General features: G+C 49.8%; 1 protein-coding gene across 1 annotated transcript; it reads left to right on the forward strand.

Annotated features, from left to right (window-relative positions):
• The first annotated feature begins 372 nt into the window (after positions 1–372).
• Positions 373–22,732, forward strand: Tgfb3 (transforming growth factor beta 3). The gene is made up of 7 exons (XM_005084008.4): positions 373–1,790; positions 9,941–10,104; positions 10,359–10,488; positions 16,084–16,191; positions 17,870–18,041; positions 20,479–20,632; positions 21,522–22,732. The coding sequence occupies exons 1-7, from the start codon at positions 1,445–1,447 to the stop codon at positions 21,678–21,680; spliced, it is 1,233 nt and encodes a 410-aa protein (XP_005084065.1). The 5' UTR covers positions 373–1,444; the 3' UTR covers positions 21,681–22,732.
• Positions 22,733–24,643: the final 1,911 nt, after the last annotated feature.

Genomic DNA, 24,643 nt, shown 5'->3' on the forward strand with positions numbered 1-24,643 from the left:
GACGCGGGGAGGCGAGAGAGCCGGGCAGAGAGCGTGGACTGACAGCTAGCCCCGGTGCACAGGGGCTGGGGTAGCAGGAGGGAGGGGGCTCGGGAGTAACTTTCCAGAAAAACAGCCAACGTGTAGCAGGACTGACTCCAAGAGGAGGGGAAAAAAAAGTTCAGTTACCACGTCGAACCAGAGGACTCGCAAAGTATTTTTCAAATGGGCTCGGCTTTTCCTGTGTCTGTTTAAAACATTAAAATCGTGTAGCAAGAGAGGCTGCGTGCGCTGGTCCCTCCCTCCTCCCTCCCTCCCTCCCCCACCCCAGGCCGGGACGTCATGGGAGGGAGGTATAAAATTTCAGCAGAGAGAAATAGAGAAAGCAGTGTGTGTGCATGTGTGTGTGAGAGAGAGAGGGAGGAGAGGGAGAGAAGGGGAAAGAGAAAGGGAGGGAAGGAGAGGGCCGAGTGTAGGGACTGAGCCACTGAGAGGCAAGACACGACCGAGAAGAGGCTTGCGGAGAAGGAATAACGCTTTCCGGAGTCGTCAGCGGTGAATCGGCTTCTATTTTCTTTGCCTTTTGATCCCCCCCCCCCAAAGAGAAGCAAGGGGCAGAAGCCATGGCCGAGGGAGAAGACAAGCTAAGATGCTGCTGACTGTGGGTCCAAGTGGATTATCCGAGCTGTCTCCAAGAGGCCTGGCCTCCCTGCCTGCCAGTTGCACATAATCTCTCGTCCCAGCCAATGAAGAGGAGAGGCAGCGTGAACAGAGCCATTTAGAAAACCCCCAGGAAGTGTAAACAAAAGGGAAAGCATGAATGGAGTGCTCGAGAGACAAGTGTGTCCCGCACTGCCCCCACCTTTAGCTGGGCCTGCCGCTGCCCAGCCCAGCCTCTCCCCACATACCCACTGGTGATTTTTTTCAAAAATAACATTTTTTTCCTTTTCTTTTCCATCCTCTTTTCTTATTCTTCTTCGGGGCAAGGCAAAGATTCTGATTTTTGGGACCCAGCCATGGCCCTTCTGCACTTTCTTTAAAATACCCACTTTCTCGTCATCGCCAAGCAGCGTTTGGCAATATCAGATATCCGCTCTATTTATTTTTACCTAAGGAAAAACTCCAGCTCTCTTCCCACTCCCAGCTGCCTTGCCACCCCTCCCAACCCTCGACTTGCCCCCTACCTGGCCTGCTGGGAGCCAGAGCCCAGCAGAACCTGTTTAGACATATGGACAAGAATCCCAGCGCTACATCGCACACAGTCCGCTACTTCGTCCCGGGGCAGCCAGCGCTTCCTGGGAGTCCTGAAGCCCTCACAGTGCAGTGAGTTCATGCACCCTCTTGCCAAGCCTCAGTCTTTGGGATCTGGGGAGGACGCCTGGTTTTCCTCCCTCTTTCTGCTGGGGTCTCCTCCTTGCCAGGCCTCCCCCGCCCCCTGGCCTCGCTCCTGGGCTCATATACGAAGATGCTCTTGCAAAGGGCTCTGGTGGTCCTGGCCCTACTGAACTTGGCCACAGTAAGCTTCTCTCTGTCCACTTGCACCACCTTGGACTTCGGCCACATCAAGAAGAAGAGGGTGGAAGCCATTAGGGGACAGATCTTGAGCAAGCTCAGGCTCACCAGTCCCCCTGAGCCATCGGTGATGACCCACGTCCCCTATCAGGTCCTGGCACTTTACAACAGCACCCGGGAGTTGCTGGAAGAGATGCATGGGGAGAGGGAGGAAGGCTGCACTCAGGAGAACACAGAGTCGGAGTACTATGCCAAAGAGATCCATAAATTCGACATGATCCAGGGGCTGGCGGAGCACAGTAAGTCCAAATGCTTGCTGGGTGTCTACTCTGGAGGGGATAAACTGGAAAAGGGAGTTGGTGGTGGTTACACAGCAGGGTGCCCTAGGGTGCACTGCGATGGTCGGGCTGGGAAAGGAGACAGAGATATTCTGGTAAGAGCCAAGCACTTCAAGAGGCCAGGAACCCTGGAGCCAAGTGGCATTCTGAACTCCCATCACAACCTTGGTGGATATTGGAATTATATTGCTACCTAAGGAAACATGTTCTCACACATGTGCCCATAGAGGTTAACTGTAAGCACATGGATTCCATCATGGGGTGGGCTGGTTGGCCCCCCAAACCTTCATGGCCCTCTGAGTCTGGACAATTCCATATTCTCCCAGCTTCTCCCAGATCCTTGTGCCACATCTTGGGTCCCTTTTCCAGCTCTCAGAAAATACAGTACCTGCCCCAAATTTGTTTGTCATGTTTTAGGAAGCCTGGACAAGATATTAACTTCTTGCAGCCTGAGCCCTTCAGTCTAACACACACACACACACACACACACACACACACACACACACACACACGTGACCCACATGAGCTGAGGAGGGGTAAATAATACATGTATATTCCCACATACGTGGACTTGGGGAGATGCAGACTCTTACATTACACAGTAGACAGATTCATATGTAGGGCCTCCCTGGCTAATGGATACAGGATTACAGGATGCAGGGCTGGCTAACCCAAAGCATTTGCCTGCTATGGGGGCGATGGGTCTGATTGTCTGGGAGTGTTTCTTCCCAGGAGGCTGCCGTCTGCCTGCTGAGGAGCTGTGAAGCTTCTGGGTGAGATGTCTGTGTGTGTTTGTACACGTGTGGAAGTCATGTGTGTTTACTGAATGGGGATTTAAAAAACCCCAACACAAGAGGGAGAAACTGGCAGATGTTGAGAAACTGACAGCCCAGGAAAGAGGAATGTGAGCTGCTCTGGGCCCAAATCTGGAGCAGCTCTGTTTGCTTTTCCTGCCAGCAGGTGTCCTCCGTGCCCTGGTGACTTCAGCCCAGGCCCACCTGGGAGGTGGGTAGTGCCCGAGGGGGGTGGGAAGATGGGATGGAGCCAGGAGGGTGGCACAGTCAGAGTGGCCAAGGGGCAAACAGCAGGAGGCTAAAGAAACCTGGCTGCGGGGAAGGGACAGGAATGAGCGCCAATGGGTGGGGTGGCTCTCAAGGAAGAAGCAGAGGCCAGTGGGGAGCTGGCCTACACCAGGCAGAAACCTGTGGTTTCTGGAGGTAGGGTGGGGTGTTCTCGGTGCTCTTTCCTGTAACTACCCGGAGTGTCCTTTCTTAGGATCTGGGCTGCTTGTGGGGAGTGAGGGATGGAAAGGAGACAGACTCAGAAATCTCTGCCAAGGGTCCCTACATTGGTGTTGGTTCAGGGACTTCCAGGTAACCACAGTTCCCAGTCATCCTGGCTTAGATGGGCTGAACCCTTGACTCCTTGGTCACCTACCAAAGCAAGTCGGAGTGGCCACAAACACCGGGGAAGGTTACAAGCCTGAGGAAGGCGGAGGACAAGAGAGTAGGCCTGGAACCTTCATAGCGTGGGTCAGGAAGAAGGAAAGATTCTAATTCATGAGGGCCCACCCCATCTGGAGCCCTGAGCAGAAGCCAAGACAGACCCTGGTGTGCAGTTCCCAGGCTGCAGCATCAAGGGAAGTTCGAGACAGGGGATGGGACAGGGGGCTAGAGTCATGGTCTAACCTATGCCAACTTGGCACAGTGGACAAGATGCTGAGGAGGAGTCAGTGTTCAGTGGGACAAAGGCAATGCCACAGAGGCTCACAGTACCACCTGGAAGCAGGCTCGGGCTCTCTGCAGTCGGCACAGGTGATATGGTGGTTGGACAGACACCCCCCTGGGCCTGTCCTGCAGCTGGGCAGGTGTGGCTCACCCGGCTGCACAAGGCACACTGAGTACTGAACTTATATATATATATATGTATATATAAAAGACAGGGTTTCCCTGTGTAGACCTGTCTGTCTTGGAACTCATTCTGTACATCAGGCTGGCCTTGAACTCGTGGAGATCTGCCCTGCCTCTGCCTCCTGAGTGCTAGGATTAAAGGCGTGGGTCACCACTGACAGGCCTGTCCTGAGCTCCTGAGGGTACACAGGACTGGCTCTGGGTCTACGCTGTTGCATTGTCAGGAGCTCCGTGTCAGAGCTTTGAGGGGCAGAGGGATGGCTTATGAGATGATGTTCACGTCAACATTTTGTCACTGTCAGAGGATGGGCATTAGGAGAGAAGTCACAATAGGACCTGGAGCAAGGTGACAGGGGCCCGTAGAGAGGAAAAGCAGAAGAAAGCATCCTCTCCAGTGGGAGGCGGGGCACCAAAGTGAGCTCATAGGGAACCGTCTTATGATTGACTGCCCTGTCATGGGCAGTCTGTTACATGATCTAACCTAGAAAGGATGTGTGCGAAACTTATGCTAAGCGGCAGTGTACATGTAAAATACACAATTTAAGGCTACCTTCAATCTTTAGGCTCTAGCAGAACACAGCCTAATCTCTAGGCCTGTGACACAGATGAATCCCAGGTTAACCTCACTAGGAAGGGACAGCAGTTACTGTCACTGTAACCCAGAAGGGGACAGCAGTTACTGCTTTTGTAACCCTGGTTCTCTGATGCTTGGGAATAACTGGATTTGTTTTCAGCTCTGACTATTGGAGACGGGCCTGGGGATTCATAGGCCACAAAACTCCCCCAGCTTCAATGAATGGGTTTCCTTTCTCTTTTGGACAGCTTCAAGCAGGTTAAGCAAGCTCAGCCATGAGTTACTTCTTCCCAGAGCCTCGGTTTCCTTGTGTGAGGTCATCTCTCGGCTCCCTTTCACTTTGAATGACTTTTGTCACATCTGGGGATGATTTGCCTGGGTACTTGCTGGGAGATAGAGGCAAGACTCTGTGATCGTATGATTTTCTAGGACGTTGCCATGGGAGATGAATAGGTGCTTTCTCTGACTCATGTTGTGGGGAAGGATACCCTCTTTTCAATTCTGTACCGTCCATGCAACCATCGGTGTCAGCGTCATTTTCGTCTTCTGGCTTAGATGTGTTTGTGTCTTGTGTGAGACCCTTGCTTTTCTATCAGCCAAGGGAGGCTCTAAGACAAATGAGAGTTCCCCAGCAGGAAGAATGCCAGTGTTTTGAACTTTCTTTTCTGGCCACCACCTGTGGATTTTGTTCAAAGATATCCCAGGTTGAAAGAACTCACATGCCATGGATACCAATGTTAGGGCTCCGGTTATCCAAAGAGGGATCCAGAGAGAGCACCCATGTCCCATTTCTCTCTGTTACAGAATAGGGGTAGTATGGAGACATCTCGGGGGAACCTGTGTTTTCAACAAGCTTAAAGATGGGGTGACCCATAGGGCAAAGAGTTTCCTTAGAGGGGTTGCAAATACTAGGTTAGGGGTACAGCTTGTTCTAGAAGCACTTAGGCAAAGTACTTAGGTCATGGAGAAAGTAGGCGTATGTGGTGTGGTTGGGTTGGGAGGCTCTGGAGCCCCAGTGGCCTGGGAAAAGAGGAAGCCACTGTGTGGTGTGGGCTCTCTCATTGCTGCATTCAGGAATGTAGGTCCAGCTTGACTATGTCTTATCATTTCCCAGGGTAGTAGAGAATCTAGGAATTTCTGTGAAGTCTCCCAACTTGTAATACAGACTTAAACTGTTTATGGGCTTCTACCACAAAACTTTTAAACATTGGCTGAACAACACATCTAATTCATTTCAAGGTTAATCCATGTGAAGTTTGAGACCATCCAGGCAGGGCTTGCCCAAGCTCCCAGAACACTTGAAGCCATGGTACCTTTCTCAGATAAAAAAACGATAAACTTTGCTTCTCCTTCCTTGCTGCACACTGGAAGCATCTAGAAAACTTTGGGAAGACTGCTGGGGACCCACTCAGTGCAGTCAGTCGCTGGGTGGTGGGGTCAGACTGCTTTAAACACTCTCCAAGTGGCCCTGTTGCTCGTCATTCCTCCATGGGTTCTCAGAAAGGAGGTGTTCAAGCCAATGCACACCTGTGTGAAAGGATCCTAGGAGGTAGTTAGCCACACATTCAATTCCTGGCTTCTACATGAATACTATGTGTGTGCTTTGTGAGTTGTCTGCTATTCTTACAAAACAGAGGGAAGAGTGTCCATCACTATTCAGTGTTCCAAGAAATGGAAACAGTTGGAAATAATGGACTTCACTGAGGTGACTCCTGTGCCCAGCTCTTGATTGCCATGAGCAGAGCGAGGGCACAGGGGGTCCTGGTCATTGAATCCAAGGCAGTGTTGGGATGCCAGGGCCATTTTGAATAATCCCATCATATTTGTTGCTGAAACTACTATCTTTCCATTGGGTAATCTCCCAGGTCCACTCTTTCAGGGTCCCAGATTCAATAAATGGGGTGTGGTCAAATCCCACCTCTGCCACCTACTAATTGGGTGGCCATGAAAAACCACTTAGCCTTTCTGATGTTCCATTTTCCCATGGGTAGAATGATGCATTTTGTAAATTCTCTTTATTTTCAAGTATTGTTAGAGCTACATAAAATGTAAGGTGGTATATTATATATCTTGTTTATTTATTTGTGTGATTCATTCCACTAAATATTTTAAGCTATTTTTGTTTGTTTTGAGATAGGGTCTTACTTTGTAGCTTTTAGTATGTATTGGCCCTGAACTCTTAAAATTTTATTGTATTTATTTATGTGTGTACCAGGATACCCATGCATGCTTGTACATGAGTTGAGGGCATATGAAAACTTTCACAAGTCTAATATTATCCTCCAGTGTAGGTCCTAGGGATGGAACTCAGGCCATCATGCTTGGCAGAAAGCACCTCTGCTCACCAGGCCACCAGCCCATGGTCTGGGGCATTTTTTAAAATTGTTTTTTTTATCTTAAGTACATGGGTGTTTTGCCTGCATGTATGCCTATGGCACATTTGTACCTGGCGCCTACAGAGACCAGGGGGGTGTCAGATCCCCTAAGACTGGAGTTACAGATGGTTTCAAGCCACCATGAGAGTGCTGGGAATTGAACCATGGTCCTCTGGAAGAGCAGCCAGTGCTTCTTGATCTTGATCTTGATTCCCCAGCCTCTGGGCTCCCCCCACCAAGTGCTTCCCATTCCTTCTGATTCACCCTACACTTTTCAAAATGGGGGGGTCTGTCACAGGGTATGGCACATGAATGATGGAGTGAGCTTTAGCAGAACAGTCATCAGGACATCACCTTCCCTGACTGCCTACAGCTTCCACCCCACTCTGGCCCCTTCCTCCTTAGTTACCATTTCCTACTTTCTTCCTCCCTTTTATACTGGGTGCACATTGCCCTGACAGACAGTTACTGCAGAGGACAGATTGACATCTTCTCCCAGACCAATGCTCAGTCAATGAGAGGGTTACCGGTCCAAGTGCTTGCATATCCAGAGTTACAAACCTGTCAACTTACATATGAAATTGCTGGGGATGTAGTTCTGCTGTAAAATGTGCGTTTTGTGGAGAGATGGTTGAGCAGTTAAAAATGTGTGTTACTCTTGCAGAGGGCCTTAGTGCAGATCTCAGCACCCACATCGGGTGGTTCACAAACACCTCTAACTTCAGTTCCAGGGGTTCCAACGCCCTCTTCTGAACTGCTTTGGCACTGCACTCATGTGTACAAACCCTCACGTAGATACATCTGAATACTTCTAATTAAAACTTGAAATAAAGTGTTTTTTAAGTGTGTGCTTTGCATGTAAGAGGCTCTGGGTTCCACCTCTAGCATCCCTTCGCACATACCCACACGAGAACTGCCATCACTGACTCTTCTCTGTGGTCCTATTTGGACTGGCTTAGAGAATAATTGGCAGTCTTTGTTCCTTCATGACTAATTATTAATTGGGACTTCATTAGCTGGTATTCACACATTTGTTTCCTACATCTGTTCCATTAATTTTCCTTTAACTATGAATGTCAGGCCCACCAGATGGCAATTTCCAGAAACACCCACTCATCCTTTCCTAAAGCCCAGGAGCATACTTGCTGGTTTCAGGCCTCAGATCTGCCCCACTTAGTCCATGACTCCTAACCCACCCCTGGGGGTACTTACCCGCTCATTCCAGCCATGTCCATTATGTGTGGAATCTGGGTCCAGGAGCTTGAATTTCAAGTCCTGGCTGTTGCCACCCTTTGTGTAGAAAGGATATCTCTGGTGTTAATTCTCTCAGACCTTGATGTTGTAAAGGACACGGGGGCCCAGAGAAGACAGAGCCTTCCACGCTCCTTTGTCTGGCTCGGGACTGTGGAGAGCATCTGCTGCCTTCTGGCTGATGGGCAGGGATGAAGAGGACGGTAGGATGACACAGGCTGGCAGAGCACATGCTATCAAGAGTAGAGGCCCTCTGTGCTGGCTAGTTTTATGTCCACTTGACACAAACTAGAGTTACCAGAGAGGCGGGAGCCTCAAATGAGAAAATGCCTCTGTAAGATTCAGCTGTAGGCATTTTCTTAATTTGTGATTGACAGAAGGGGCCAAGCCCACTATGGGTGGAGTCATTCCCTGGCTGGGTGGTCCTGGGTTCTATAAGAAAGCAGGCTGAGCAAGCCTTGAGAAGCCAGCCAGTAAGCAGCACCCTCCATGGCCTCTGCATCAGCTCCTGTCTCCAGGTTCCTGTCTTGTTTGAGTTCCTGTTCTGACCTCCTTCAGTGATGGACCATGGATGTGGGAGCATAAGCCAAACAAAATCATTTCTCCCCAAACTGCTTTTGGTCATGGTGTTTCATCACAGAAATATTAACCCACGAAGAGAAAGTAGTTGAGACAGCTAGCTCCTTTGATTTGAAATGTGTGTGTATATGGCCTCTTTACCATAGAAGCTGCCCTTTGTTTAGGTCTAAGCCACAGCATTGGTTCAAACACTTTCTGTAACCCCCTACTGTCATCAGGATGAAGTTCAGGCTCTCAGATTGACACACGAGTGTCCTGTGATTTGGGTCTGTGTCACCTGCAGGCAGGGACTGTGGCTTCCTGTCATCAGCATCACACATGGCTCCTGGTATTTATTTCATATATGTTTACATTTTTAAAAGATTTATTATTTGTGTGTGTGAGTGTATGTGTGCGTGCGCTCGTGTGTGTGTGTGTGTGTGTGTGTGTGTGTGTGTGTGTGTGTGTGTGTGTGTACCTAAGTCTGGGTCTGGCTGTCTGTATGCCTGAGGAGGCGGGAAGAGGGTATCAGGTCCCTTACAGCCAGAGTTACAACCAACTGGTCGCAAGCTACCCAACATGGGTGCTGGGAATCGCACATGGGTCCTGTGGAAGAATAGCAGGTACTCGTAACCACTGAACCCTCTGTCCAGCCCCTATCCATGTTTAAGAAATGAATGAACACATGGTGAACGAGAACATGAACATCTGGGTCAACTACTCTAAGATAGCTACGTGACTAACTGCTATCTTCTCAGAATCTGTTTTGCTGGGGACTTGTTTATAGCCCAGGTTGACCTTAAACTCAAGCTCCTCCTGCCTCAGGCTCCCAAGTGCTGATATTATGGGCTGTGCTGCCACGTCTGACTGAGAATCTGTATTTTTTTGAAAGATTAAGAAAATTAGTCTGAAGAGCTTAGCAGTTTGGGGTAGCAAGACAGTGGGAGCCGAGCTGGAGAGATGGCTCAGCAGTTAAGATCACTCACACTCTTCCAGAAGACCAGGGTTCAATTCCTATCATATGTGTCAGTAGCTCATAAGTGCCGGTAGCTCATAAGTGCCGGTAGCTCCAGTTCCGAGGATCCACCGCCCTCTTCTGGCCTCTGTGGGCACTGTACACATGTAGTGCACTTAAACACTTAAGTCCATACTCATGCACATAAAATAAATAAACCTTTTTTTTTAAAGACAGTGGGCAAAGAGGACACTTACACTTGACTGCTCAGTCTCAGTTACATGTCCTGTAGCTCCAAGGTCTCCTTGCTCAGGACTGTGCATGACTCTGGCATCACCAGAAATCTTTCTCGCATCTCCATGTTTAGGTCTGTGGCCTCAAGCCTTTGGGGAGGTCATAGACAGGGCTGGGACCACTTGGCATGTGTCTCCTGGCAGCACACTGGGCGCTCACTCACTGTGCCTCTCCCCATTGCTTTTTCCCTCTAGATGAACTGGCTGTCTGCCCCAAAGGGATTACCTCTAAGGTTTTTCGCTTCAACGTGTCCTCAGTGGAGAAAAATGGAACTAATCTGTTCCGGGCAGAGTTCCGGGTCTTGCGGGTGCCCAACCCCAGCTCCAAGCGCACTGAGCAGAGAATTGAGCTCTTCCAGGTATCTCTTCTGGCTGGACACCACACACCAGACGCCGGTTCCTTCTCTGTGTCTGTCCCTCACTGAGTGTGGGGTCTGACAGACCTGGGCTGAAGCCGACCCCTCAGAGCCTCTCTCACTGAGGGGTGCACAAAGGGCATGGCGCTCAGAAGCCCTTAGTCACCCCTGGCTTGGCTCACCAGTCCTGTACAATGTAACCTACCCCTGGCATTCTGTCCTGGCCTCAGACACTCCTTCCTTCCTCTGCCTCACAGATACTTCGACCAGATGAGCACATTGCCAAGCAGCGCTATATTGGTGGCAAGAATCTGCCCACGAGGGGCACTGCTGAGTGGCTGTCTTTTGATGTCACTGACACTGTGCGGGAGTGGCTGTTGCGGAGAGGTAGGTAAACTCTTAGCAGGGACATTTCAGAAGGAACCTCAGGTTCCTTTCACCTCATGAAAGGGAAGAGGAGAAGACTAGGGGAGCCATATATCTGGCTCCCAAGTCTAGCTTTGCTAGTGACTCTGTTCTCTACTCTGTCATTAAATGCTGGCTCTAAATCAGGCCCTGGGGGTTCAGCGGTGAACACACTGACAAAACGGCGTGTCAGTTCGTGACAATGCACTGGAAACTAAGGAATCAGGGGATGATGGCTGGGTGCTCCAACACTGCTGCCTCGAGGAGGTCTCCATGAGGAAGGGAGTCTGATGGTGTGACCCAAGTGATGGGAAGGAGCTAGCCCTTCAGGGTCAGGAGGCCAGGCTAAAGTGAGGCTCAAGCATAAGAAGCAGTGGGGACCAGGCCCCTGGCTGCAACCTAGCTTGATTTGTTGTAGCAGCTGTGAACAAACTGGAACATCACGAGCCAAGGCCATCTGGCCAAGTATGTGTCAGACCACAGGAAGGTTTGGGGCTTACTCTGAGTGTGATGAGTGCTATTAGCTAGGTGTGCATGTGGGTGCAATGATGTGGCTTATCCCTTTAAACAGAAGCCCTCTGGTTTCTGTGAAGGAAAGGGGAAAGGCCAGGAAGACATTTAGGGAGCACTGTAGCAGCCTAGAGGCGGGTGGCAGGGGCTTGGATGGAGGCGGTGCAGCGTATGGAAAGCACGTGGGTTCATTCTGTAATTTGGAGGTGGAGCCAATAGGCTAGTATTAGGTGTGTGAAGACACAAGAGCACTCTCAGATGACGTCTAAGGTTTTAGACAGGACATCCAGGTGGTATCATCAGCTGTTGGAAGAGGGAAGACTGGAAGAAGAAACAGGGCAGGTTCTGTGTAGACGAACTGAGTTTCAAACGCACAGTGTCATTGATCTCTACAACAGGCACATCAAATGTCACATGTCCCAAATGTCATCCCCACATACCGTGGCTCCTCACCTGGAAAATGAAGTACTGCTCCCACCCTGCAGGCTTCCCAGAGTGGTCTTAAGGGTCATGTGTATTTGAGAGAACTTTGTGGGTTTCAATGCACCTTGTAAGAATAAGTTTTCATTATGTCAGATTAGGAAGCTGAGGTACAGAGTGATCAAGTTCCTCGACTGAGCTTATCCAGCCTGGATTAGAACTTTTGTCCCCCGGGTGACGATAGTCTGGTGTCTCCTGACACCATGTTGGTACTTCCTGCTCTGACAGCTTAGTGGTGGTGGAGGTGGCAGAGATGGTGGAGGTGGTGATGGTTGTGGTGGTGGCAGGAGGGTTACACATAGGGTCCCATCTCTTCCTCCTGGTCCCTAGCATCAGCAGCTGTGATACTGTTACTCCATTTACACACTGGCAGCCAGAGTCCTTGATGTTTGAGGAAAGTAGGGTTGAGGGCAGAGGTCACAAGCTGCCTGCCTTTACATTTAACTCTTGGCCAGCAGGGTTTTGGTTGTTTTAAAATTTGGGAGATTTCACAGAAAGCTGGGCTAGGTGTGGTGGTGCAGGCCTTTACTCCCAGCACTCTGGAAGCAGAAGTAGACGGATCTCTGAGTTTGAGGCCAGCCTGGTCTACATAGTTAGCTCCAGGACAGCCAGGGATATATATACTAAACAAACAAACAACCACAAAACCCAGCCCAACGAAGGTTCCTGACTTTTCCAGACTAATTGGAAACTTGGCCCCTACCCTGTACCAGAGCTGAGCAGTAGCCACCCTTTGAAGTATGCTGTGCATACTGTTTCTAGCCCATGCCTCAGTGCTCCCTGTGAGTGAGGCTCCGAGGTGACTTTCTAACTTCCCTAATCTGCTGGACTCTTAGGCATCCAAGTCTTCAAGCTCCCATCCATGGGGCCTTGTGTGACAACGACAGAGTTGACACATGGTAGGCTGGAGACCCTGCCCAGGCCCATTTAGGAAGATAACGCCTGTGAAAACCAACAGGACTCGGTCAATGGTGGCAGCAATGCACCTCTGAATCAGGCGGCTCTCCACTCAGAGTTTCCCATGGGCCGGAAAAAAAAGAGGCAAGGGAGAATTCATCTTAGTTTGCCTGTCTGGTTTTGATCAGCTCCACCTGGATTTCTCTGAAGCCCTGGGCACTTGGAATGCTTGGGCCCACAGCTGTGGAACTCAAAGAGAAGTTTGTGTAGAACATGCTTTCCATCCTCCTTGAGACATCAGAAAAGATAATTTCATAATAAAACCCGTGAGTCCTCCACCCACCACCTCCCCACTGCCAACTCTGAGGTTTGTTTTTCATTGGAACCTTCAGTTCACTCGTAGGCAAATTCTGCCACCCCTCCCTTCCCTCAGGGGAAGTGGCCTAGGCCTTTGTTCACGAGCCTCCTCAAGAGTTCATGGCCCCAAACCAGGCTGCAAACAGACTCCAAGTTGGAGCAGCTCATGGTGGGGACTGATGAAGCCTGAGTCACACCTGTGGTCTGGGAGTCACTCAGGAAGCATCTGCAAGCCCATGTGCTCCAGGTACCCAGGCTGCACGCTGAGGCCCAGGGCTTCCCAGAGCTCTATCCAGGATGGGGGACCCAGGTCCTTCCACAGTTGTGCCTTGAGTCATACAGTCCACAGCTTCTCTGCATACAGTCAGGCTGGTAGGATGTACCCAGTGTCAGGCTGGCATGGCAAGGAAACACAGGCATTTTGCCTCTCAGTGAATGGTGGATCATTGTATCCTCGGCGCCTTTTGATGCCCGATCCTTGTCCCTGACGACTTGGTGTGTAGCATCTCAGCTGGGAATGGTGGCACAAACAGTAATTCCAGCACTAGGCTGAGGCAGGAGGATCACCACTTCTAGACTCGTGTGGGCTACATAGTGAGCCCTTGTTTAAAGCAAACAAAATGTATGGTGTGGGATATCTCACCAGAGTCCACAGCCCCCTGTCCTGATCTTGAAATGACTACTCACTGTGAGCGTCTTGGGTAAACTACTTAATGTCCCTAACCGCAGTGACCTCCACTGTACAACGGGCTAATGAAGTTCCTAGTTTATAGGAGTTCGTTTTGTTTTTCGACACAGGGTTTCTCTGTGTAGCCCTGGCTGTCCTAGAACTCGCTCTGTAGACCATGCTGGCCTCAAACTCACAGAGATCCACCTGCCTCTGCCTCCCAAGTGCTGGGATTTAAAGGCGTGTGCCCCTACCAACTGACAGTTTATAGGATTATTATAGAGACTAAATGAACTATTGCTGATAAAATCTTAGAGCAGTTTGGTAGAAAGTAATGTCAGCAAATGTTGGTAATTGTCATCACCTCTGAGCCCTTTACCTAAAGAGAGAGCCATAGGCCAAGTTAGGCCACTGTCTCATACTTCCCACACGCACTCTGACCCCCCCCCATCCAAATGCACTTTTACTTTCTAACACATACAATCATAGAATGTGCTCACTCCAGGCCTCTTCCACCCCACCTAGAACAGGAAGTGCTGAGTGTTGCTTACTGCAGCTCCCGCACCTCCTTCCAGCTGTCCAACACCAGGAAGAGGGCAGACTTCACGCCTGGTCGTGTCTCCTCTATTGTCACCTGGCTATACTGACTTGTTCCCCTGACCGAGCTGACCCTCTGGAACAGAGACCTTCAAGCTTAACGACTGCCCTTGACGTTCTCCTTGGGACAGGGTTAGGAGAGCTGGTTGGACACTGGGGTTTATGGAGGAAGTTAGTTCCTGACCGTTTTGTCTGAGTTCCTGTCACCTGGAGCCTTGGGATGCCAGGCACACACCATGGTGACTGGAATCACCCTGCAATACCCGTTCTGCCTGGGAGGGTACTGAACCAAGTGGATTTTGGGGTGTTCTCTGATGACAGCAGATTTTAGGAAGGCATCAGCTGGTCCTGAGACTAGATGACGACTAAGGTGACTTCAGGGAACAGTAAGCCAGTTGTCTCACTGAGATGTTCACTTGGGAAGGTCTGTCTCTTGTGCTCTCTCTCACACCAGCCACGGCTAGCCCCAGCATTGACCCCATACCAGGCTCAGCCTGGTTTTCTCTGCGACTATTTGATTCAGTCAGACTTTCTCGTTATTGTGTGCATGTGTTGATGTGTGTATGCCTGTGTGTGTGTGCATGTGTCTGTACATACATGTAGAGGCCAGAGGTCATCCCCCTCTGCTGTTCTCAGGAGAGTCATCCACAGTGTTTGTTGTTGTTGTTTGCTTGTCTGTCTGTCTGTTTGAGACTGGGTCTCATTGGGATCTGGGGCTCACTGAGTAGCCAATAATTAGAGCCTCAAGGATCCTCCTATGTGTGTCTCCCTAATTCTGGGATTACAAGCACATGTTCTGGCTTTTTACATGGGTTCTAGGAATTGAACTCAGGTCCAAATGCTTGTGTAGCAAGCCCTTTAAACACTGAACTACTGCCCATGCCTTTATGTCCTTCTGTTTTTCTTTCTCTCTTTACTTCACTCAACCCCTTTTCTCAATGTCTGTGCTGCTTTGATTTTGTTTACCAAAATATCAGCCCACAGCTAAGGGGAGAAACGACCCGAGTTGGCCCGAGTTGGCCCGTTGGCCCTCAACGTCAACAAAGCCCGGCATCTCTAGGTTTCCCCAAGCTCATTTCATTAAACCCAGGTCATCTGGACCCTCGGGCATAGCTCTCTAGAACCACTGCTGATAGACTGACCTGTGTTCCCATGCTGCCATCCACAGTCCCAACCGCCCACCATAATGACAAGCTTTTCAAAGAAACTCCCGAGTCATTTTTACCTCATTAAATCTTGTTCCTTAGAGGAAATATGACCAAGTATAACCACAGTTTGCCTCATACATCCTTTGGAATGCCCACTTTCTTAATCTCCAAGGTGACGGTAGCAATATTGACCTTATTTACAAGAACTCTGAGTAGTATAACTTGTAGCATTGATTTTTGATTCCCTCACCCTGACCTTTGTGGCCCCCACCCCCATTTTCCCACGCCTGTCACTCAGCTTTCCATTTTGTGGCCTTTAAGTACCTCATAGGTTCCTCAGTTGCTCCCTTTAGGCCCCACCCCCAGTCCCTGGTTCTTCTATCCTATTCTTCAGGCTAACTCAAATACCTGCTCTCCCAAAAGACACCTAGGCAGTGTGAGCTTTTCCCTTCCTTCTCGTGTTGTTGCACTCTGTTTGTTTGGTTTGGTTTTTCAAGACAGCTTTCTCTGTGTTAACAGCCCCGGCTATTGTGGAACTCGTTCTGCAGACCAACCTGGCCTGGATCTCAGAGATGCTCCTGTCTCTGCTTCCGAGTACTGGGATTAAAGGCGTGGCCACCAGCGCCCTGCAGTGCCCTTACACTTTTGTCCCATGTATGTAGGGACAATCTCCTTAAAGCATCTTTTGAAAATGGACGACTATTTCTATCTGCCTCCAAAATGCCCACTACTAGTTGTTCATAATGTAACAGAGATACATGGACTGTGGCACCCTGTGCAGGAGGCTCTGAGGTTGGGAAGCGATCTCTGTCACCTGTGACAGAAATATAACTCACTTCTCCCCCTTGCTCAGATGTAGATGGTGGGTGTGCTGCCCTGTCACTCGGTGGTTTTCTCCTGACTCTGGGTCTTATTTTGCAGAGTCCAACTTGGGTCTGGAAATCAGCATTCACTGTCCATGTCACACCTTTCAGCCCAATGGAGACATACTGGAAAATGTTCACGAGGTGATGGAAATCAAATTCAAAGGTACCGATGCTGAGGTGTGGCGGGATGAGGAAATGGATAATGCAATAGGAGACCCCTTGGAGACTCCAAGGAAAAGGACTGATTTCCCTCATAGAGATGGCTGTTTTGTGCTTGGTGATTTTTGCTTAGCCCTCAAAGTCCTGAGCATGTCCTGAGTTCCTCTTGGACAGAATACATTAGCATCTAAGAGGCAGCAGGATTCTAGGGAGTGATGAAATCATGCACACAGGCCAGCTGTCCAGGGAACTAGGACAAGAGCACCTCTTTCATAAGCTCGGCACACAACATGAGGTAATAAATATACACCGATAAGCCGATGCATGCTCCTCAAGGGAATGAACTCCAGTGGGCCTGCGTATGAGTGCCCACTCCTGAGCTTCCGGATGCTGCTGGACCTTCTTGGTCCTTGCCCGGGAATTATCTGAATTAAGACGGTTGCTTCCCCTCTTGAGTGTTTGACCGTACATGTGTGTAGCATTAGCATGATAGCTGACAGGCTTTACAATCTCAGTGTCTAACATAAGTGCAATTTTCTGGGGTTCAGGGAAACTCTCTTTTCCTTTTGTGTCTCCATTTCAGGCAACTGGGAAGTGCAGAGGTCAGGCCCTCATCTGCCAGAAAGAGAAGGTTGCTCTTGGCCTAGCACAGATCTTGGGCCTGGACCTCAGCAATCCCTGGCCCTTCATGGGCTCAACCTCAAACCTTGTATCTATCTATCTATCTATCTATCTATCTATCTATCTATCTATCTGTCTGTCTTTTAAATCGAAAAGTCTGACATCCTAACTGCAGTGCCTTCTGAGTCCTCACATATAGGTCAGGCTAAGGTGGCACCTTCCCACCACTAGAATATCGTCCCTTGTGCATAAAGGCTTCAGAAAAGGGGGGGGCTACACAAGTAGGTTCCTATTTATCTTATATACATAAAAGCCCCTCCCTCAGATCCAAGTTCCTTGTGTAAATTAGATTTCTGGAGCTCCTGCCCTGGGAAGGATGGTCAGCGGCCAGCGGCTGTCCTTCACAAACAAGATTCCCAGTAGAACCAATCATTCTAATTTAGGCTTCTCCTTTTCAGCTGAATTTGGGCTCTCTTCCCAAGCCTGTCTTAATGCTCTATTACCTCATCTGAATGTTACAGTGAAAACACCCCTGACCCCTAAGCCCCAGGTGACAATGTCTTGCTTCTTTGGCTCCCACACAGGCTGTCTCGAACTGTGACACTTTCAATTCTCAATGGGACTTCTGGGGTGTCTTGACTAATTCAGACTCTAGCAGGAAACCCAAAGTCTCAGAAGGAGTCTCAGAATCTAAAGTGGCATCCCCAAAAAGTGTGTGATAGGTGCCAATCTGGTGGTGGGGATACCTCACGGCTCCGTGAGGGAGCCCGTGATGCGTCCATCTCAGGAAGGCAAGGTGCTCTCGCGCGGGCATTGTGAAGGCATCTGGAAGGGTGTCCATGGTAACCATTGAGTACTACTGATACTGGTTGCTCCCCTCAGTCTGTGCCTTCTCACGGGGGCGGGGAGGGGAGAGGACTTGTCCTGTGCCCTCCTCCCTCACAGACTGTGTCATCCGTCATCCTGACTGGGCAGTGACAGGCTTAGACAGGGTGTGGAAGCAGCCTGCAAGGACACTACTTATTTTAGACAGGAGGTTGTGGCCTTGCTTCCCTTTGCAGGAGTGGACAATGAGGATGACCATGGCCGGGGAGACCTGGGACGCCTCAAGAAGCAGAAGGATCACCACAACCCTCACCTGATCCTCATGATGATCCCTCCACACAGACTCGACAGCCCAGGCCAGGGCGGACAGAGGAAGAAGCGGGCCCTGGATACCAATTACTGCTTCCGGTGAGCCTTGGCCCTCTAGGGAGTGAGGTCAACCTTCCCTCCTGTGGCACTGGCTTGAGATCTGAGCCCCTTTCAGCCAAGGGTCTCCTGTAGTTTTCACAGACGTGCCTAGGAAAGAAGACTGGAAATCTCTTCCAAACCTCTCTGTTTTCTGGGATCCCATATCTTCTGTAGCCTGGCTCTGGCCAGGTCTGGATAAAGTAATGGAGGAGGAGAATCTGGGATGTTGGTACCAGTGAGGCTTGGGGAATGCCTCCTCATTGTCTTCCTGCTCGAAGTACTAGCAAGGTGTGCTTATATGGGGAGGGGGAGACTAATGCAGGAGTCCACTGAAAAAGGGCTTGGTTCTCTGTTGATTTTCTTTCTCATTGCTGTGATAAAAGGGTCACCAAAAATTATCATAAGAGAGAAAGCTTCTTTTAGCTCACATTTCACAGAGGGCACATCAGGGTATCAGGAGCTTGAAGCAGCTGCTGTCATTACATTCAGTCAGGAGAGGAGAGAATTGAATGCATGCTAGTGTTCAGCTTACTTTCCCTTACCCCCACTCCCCTGCCCAGGGAACGGTCCTGCCCACAAGGGTGGGTCTCCCCACCTCAATTCGTGTGATCAAGATAATCCCCCACAGGCATGCCCAGAGCTCTTGTCACAGGTGATGGTGGATTCTCTCAAACTGACAGTTAACAGGATCCATCCCATCCATGCAGGGTTGGAGGATGCTACTGGATGGGGAATAGAACATATCCCTTCACAGGGGAGCTCTTGAACTAGAGAAATTACCAATGACTTCAGAAGGGATCTGCCTTCAGAAGCTGTGTCTGCCTTTCTTTTCTCTTTTTCTTTCCTTCTCTCTCTTCTTCCCCCTCCTCCTGCTCCTCCTTCTCCCTCCCTCAGACGGGGTTTCTCTGTGTAGCCCTGGCTGTCCTAAACTCCCACTGTGGACCAGGCTGGCCTCAAACTCACAGAGATCCGCCTGCCTCTGCTTCCCGAGTGCTAGGATTATAGGTGTGCACCACCACTGCCACCGCCTGGCCTGCTGCTTCTCTTCTTTATGAACAGCTGGACTGCTCACAGATGGGAGAGGGATGAGGAAGCCTACATACCCAGGACTAACAGGAAGAGAATGACATTGGGAGGGTGGGGGTCTGAAGGATTGTGCACACGGGGACCTGGGAGGGTGCATCCATGGACACAGAAAAGGCTGGAGTTTGAACAAAGTCTTCCTTAGAGTATGGGTGAGGTTCAGATGTCTAGGGATCCAAGACTGGGGGTGGGGGGAGGCACTTCTAGGGAGAGGAGGAACAGAAAGGGTCAATTGGCCAGAGAAGATGCCTGGATGGATTTGGGGTGGGACAACTTAATATACGGTTAGAGATGGCCAGCTCAGGAAACGATGGGAGACGTGGTGTGCTTGCCACCACCCATTCCAAGGCTGGCATGTAGGTTTGTCCCATGTATCTATTTGTCAACCAGGATGAATGCACTTAGCTGTGGACAACAGTGATCCCAGCCCTAGGGGACTTCTTGTGGCAGACTTGAGGTTGGTCTGGCTGCTTGATTTTGCCTTTGGAAGAGATAGATGTTCTGATCTCACCTGGTTTGCCTAGTGCGCTGGCTCTTCAGCTTTTTGCCTGTGGTCATGGGGCTTTCTAGAACGTCAGGTGACTTGTCTGTGCTTAAGAATAAAGGAAGGGAAAAGCCAACAGCTTTCCTGTCCCAGCTGTTACTTTTCTAAATAACCAAGTATCTTTGCCAGAACTTGTCCTACTTCCTGCCAACTTCTGACTGGCCATTAATCAGGTCACATGACCACCCCTGCCTTCAAGGGTGGCCAGGAAAATGAGTATCCCTGGAGTGGGAGGAGTCAAGGAAGAATGGGGTTAGGAATGGTTATTTAAAAGGTAAACAATGGAGTCTATCATGGTTTGGTCTTTTTTGTTTGTTTTGTTTGAGACAGAATTTCTCTAATAGTCCTGGCTGTCCTGGAACTCACTCTATAGACCAGGCTGGCCTCAAACTCACAGAGATCCACCTGCCTCTGCCTCCCGAGTGCTGGGACTAAAGGCATGCACCACAACGCCTGGCTATGGTTTGGTCTTAAAATCTACAAGAAGTCAGATTTTGGCCAACAGTTGCCTTTGGAAGCAGTGACTTCATGATGTCTTCAGAGACTTGCTGAAGCCCAGGGTATCTGCCCAGAGTGAGGAGGGATTACCAAGTGAATTTCTGCAGACAACAGGATTGGAGGGGCCTGATAGTCACACTCAGGTTCCCTGGGAGTCATGGTTGTAACCAAATGCACCTAAACCTGGGATTGGTGAACTAGGCTTACCTCCTATGATGGCAGAAGTACTCCAAGGGAAATAGGAAGACACATGTGAACTTTTTATAATCAGTTTCCCTTTTTGTTGACTTCCTGTACATGTTTTTATCATAGCAACTTGGAGGAGAACTGCTGTGTCCGCCCCCTCTACATTGACTTCCGGCAGGATCTGGGCTGGAAATGGGTCCACGAACCTAAGGGTTACTATGCCAACTTCTGCTCAGGCCCTTGCCCGTACCTCCGCAGTGCAGACACAACCCATAGCACGGTATGGAGCAGGGTGCATGCTCTCTGGGCACCGGGGCAGCACTAACTAGGCTACTGGTCCCTAGGAGTGAATGAAAGACTGAATCTTGAGTGAGTGATAATCTTGGATGAGTAAAACCCCTGTAATAATATTCTGATCTTGGCAGGCTGGCCCAATTCCATCACACTCTGAAATCTAAGCTCCTACCACAGGAGCTAGCACATTGGTAAAACGTATGCTTAGCATGTGCAATGATCTGGACTTAGTCTCATGCACACAGACACACATGCAGAGTTCCTACTATAGTTTCAAGCATCCCTTTTATTTACTTTGTACCATGGAAGTTATTCAACTGTCTTATGCCACCCCATGTCATAGATATGTGCACCTGGTTGGCTAGATGTGGGGCCCAGAGAAGTGTCTTTCTCTGTTAAGACAGCTTAAAGCACTTTGGAAACAATAGGTGGAGGGTCCAAAGCCTCTGCAACCTGCCTTTAAGGGGGACGGACAGCAGGGCAGTCATCAGTGAAGCCCAATTCCAGATAGCATACCACTGCTGCATCGTGTCTGGGGCACACATTTTGGCAATTACCAAATGTGCCAAGGCAGCAATGAGAACATTTTCCACCTATGTGGAAACTTAGAGCAAGGATGACCTTTTGGAGGAGTTTCTTAGCCAAGGGTTTCTTATCAATTGCAAATCCCTAGCAATGTGGTAGTCTGCCTCTGCCACACTGGAGGACTGCAACTAGTCTCCCATCCAAACTGTTCCCACAATCCCTTAAACAGCCTCCTTGGCCACTCCGCTGCATGCTCACTCAGAACAGCCCCCCCCAGGAAGTTGCATAGTTTCTCGGTCACAGGCTCAAGGCTTGGTTCTCTCCTGCTAAATATGTGACTCCACCCACAGGTGCTGGGACTGTACAATACCCTGAACCCGGAGGCATCCGCTTCTCCGTGCTGTGTGCCGCAGGACCTGGAGCCCCTGACCATCCTGTACTATGTCGGCAGGACCCCCAAGGTGGAGCAGCTGTCCAACATGGTGGTGAAGTCTTGCAAGTGCAGCTGAGGCCAGCCTGCGGCAGAGGAGGGAAGACCAGCGCCACGGGCTGCTGCTCCTTGGGAAACCAAAGTGACAGACCTCACTCTAGAGGCCTGGAGCCCATGAGCCCTGGCTCCCGGCAGACGGCCGAGAGGGAGGCTTCCTTCTGGAACATTTCTTTCTGCTAGCTCTGAGAATCACTGTGGTAAAGAAAGTGTGGGTTGGTTAGGGGAAGGCAAACTCTTGAGAACATGGGATTTCTGTGGTGCAGACAGAGGTGGTGGGGTAGAGAAGGGAAGGAGTCGACACGGTGTGTGGCGATGGGAACTTCCGTTAGGGCTACCCTAGGGAGGACACAGGGTAGAGTGGCTAGGTGAGGGCCAGACTGGAAGACACTTGAGATCTGAGGTCAGCTTTGCCCATTGAAGTACCACATCTGCTCTAGGGGATCAGAATGTCGCCAGAGGTGGCAAGCATTTTTCTTTGGACAGGTCACCAAGACACAAAGTCTCCCAGAATCATATCTTGCACTGCCTGGGATTAAGGACAATCTGTTCTTTTTGCAAACTGCCCTCTCACACCAATCAGCATCATGAGTCATGACAGATAATGCAATTAGTTTCTGGGCTAGCAACTAGCTATCTCGGATCCCCTGGAGATGCGGAATTCAAAAGCCAAGGTCAGAATTTGTTCTCTCGTGTCTTCCCTCGGGGGCCCCTCCTTCTGCCTTCTTCCTTGGTCGTATTTCCCCATGGACATTTGGCTAGACACCTTCCAGGTCAGGGTTCACTCTCTGGATTCTGGGTCCACGCAGCCTGGGGCATCAGGGATCATTTCCCTCTTACCCTCTTAGACTCCATGCTCCCCTGGCGTTCCTGGAAGCAGGTGCTACATGCAAGAGTGTCTGGGGAGGCTGCACATGTCTGACATGGCCCCAGATGCACAGACTGAGGTATAAAGACAAACACAAATATTACTCTCAAAATTTTTGTATAAATAAATATTTTTGGGGAATCACGGATGATTTCATCTTCTGGAAGGTTGCTTCTAGAACAGTAAAAACCTCGTTCTAAGGTGTATGTCGGACTCCACAAGTGTTCTTTGCTTAATTTCACGTTGGCATCTATTCACCAGAGATAACGGGAATGTGGGTGGAGCATTTCTCATTGTTTAGCATGGATACACGGGGCTCACTGGGCTGCCTCTGCTCAAGCACCCAAGAAGACTGTACAACTGTCTGGGCACACTTCCCTCTTGGAGGGAACATTATTCTCAAATATTGAGACAGTGACTTAGATGTGTAAAAATTTATAGCAATCTTGTGGCTGGGGTAAGTGACTGTTGTGCAAATGGGACCTGAGTATGGCTCCCTGGCACCCATGCAAAAGTCAGGCACAGTTGTGCCCATCTGTAATCTCCATCCTGGAGACGGGGGACTTGACACAGCCAGGTAAACCCTAGAGGCTCTCTGGCCAGTCAGTCTAGCTGAAATCACAGGTCAATGAGAGATCCTGTCTCAAGAAATAAGGTGCAGAGGAACACACACACACACACACACACACACACACACACACACACACACACACACACACACACGCGGAGAAAACATAACATAGCCATCAAATACACTCTTGCATGTAGAAATGTACCATGTAGATTCAGTCTAAATGATACAAACCACCAGTTTTGGAAATCTCACCTCTGCCTCTAAATCACGTTGAGCATTCAAGAAGCCATATGTGGCAAATGACTCCAAATGAGGCAGATTGTGTTTATCAGAACCAACCAGGAATTCGTTTTCAGATAGTGGGCCTCTCTATAGGCAAGAGATCCCAGGGCAATGCGGAATTACACCGTGGCTTAGCATCCATCTACAGTAGCCTCTGCAGTGAGCCAGCAGAGCAAGGGGCCCTCCTGTCTTAGCTCTTGAAAGCTACCAACAGGGGGCAAGACCACTGCGGCACAGGTACCCCTCTGACTAGAGCTGAAGCCTGCAGGTTGAAGGATGTACGAGTGTATGCAGACCTTGTTTTGTGTTCAAGACCGAACTCTTGAGGTTGACCACTGCCTTAGTTAGGGTTTCTATTGCTGCAAAGAGACACCACGACTATGGCAAGTCTTAAAAGGAGAACGTTTAATTGGGGTGGCTTGCTTACAGTTTCAAAGGTTTAGTCTGTTATCATCATGGTGGAGAGCATGGTGGCCCGCAGACAGACGTGGTACTGGAGGAGTAGCTGAGAGTCCTACATCTTGCAGGCAACAGGAAGTAGACTGAGACACTGGGTAGTACCCTGAGCGTAGGGAACCTCAAAGCCCGCCCCTCCCCTCCATGACACACTTCCTCCAAAAGGTCATACCCACTCTAACAAAGCCATACCTTCTAATAGAGCGACTCCTATAAGATTACGGGGGAGGGGTGATTATATTCAAACTACCACAGCCACCAAGGTTGTCTCTGTGCTCCGTTCATGTCCAACTAATTTATCCAGTGGACCGTGCCCCTGGCTTAAGTCCTGGTTGTGGAAATGCTCTGTCTTGTGTGTGTGGTGGAGAGAGCAACATGCCAGCATGTCAGCCATGGGGTAGCTGCTGCTATTCCAAGTGCCAGTTTATTTTTGAGCAGTTTTTTACAATGTGGCTAGTGGCTGTCCTGGAGCTCACGGTGTGGATGAGGCTTGGCTTTAAAGGCCTCTGCCTCCTGAGTGTTGGGATTAAAGGTGTGCACCACCATGTCTGGTCCAAGTACCACAGTCTATTAATCAAGACAGTCAAACTCAAACTTAAGTAGGCATGAGGACACAGACACAGGCCCTTTCTAGCATCAATGATGATGTGGGAAATGACCTTTCTGTTCCTTTTACCCTGACTCCCAGGGTCCTGCTACAATGTTGAACCAAGGCAACGAGATATGCTTCCTGAAGCTATGTCAAAGGATACACCTGATTCCGAGTGTTTTCATGTCAAGTAACAAGTACAAACACACCTGAAGG

This window comes from Mesocricetus auratus, unplaced genomic scaffold (genome assembly GCF_017639785.1).
Source record: "Mesocricetus auratus isolate SY011 unplaced genomic scaffold, BCM_Maur_2.0 Super-Scaffold_15014, whole genome shotgun sequence".
Taxonomy (NCBI): domain Eukaryota; kingdom Metazoa; phylum Chordata; class Mammalia; order Rodentia; family Cricetidae; genus Mesocricetus; species Mesocricetus auratus.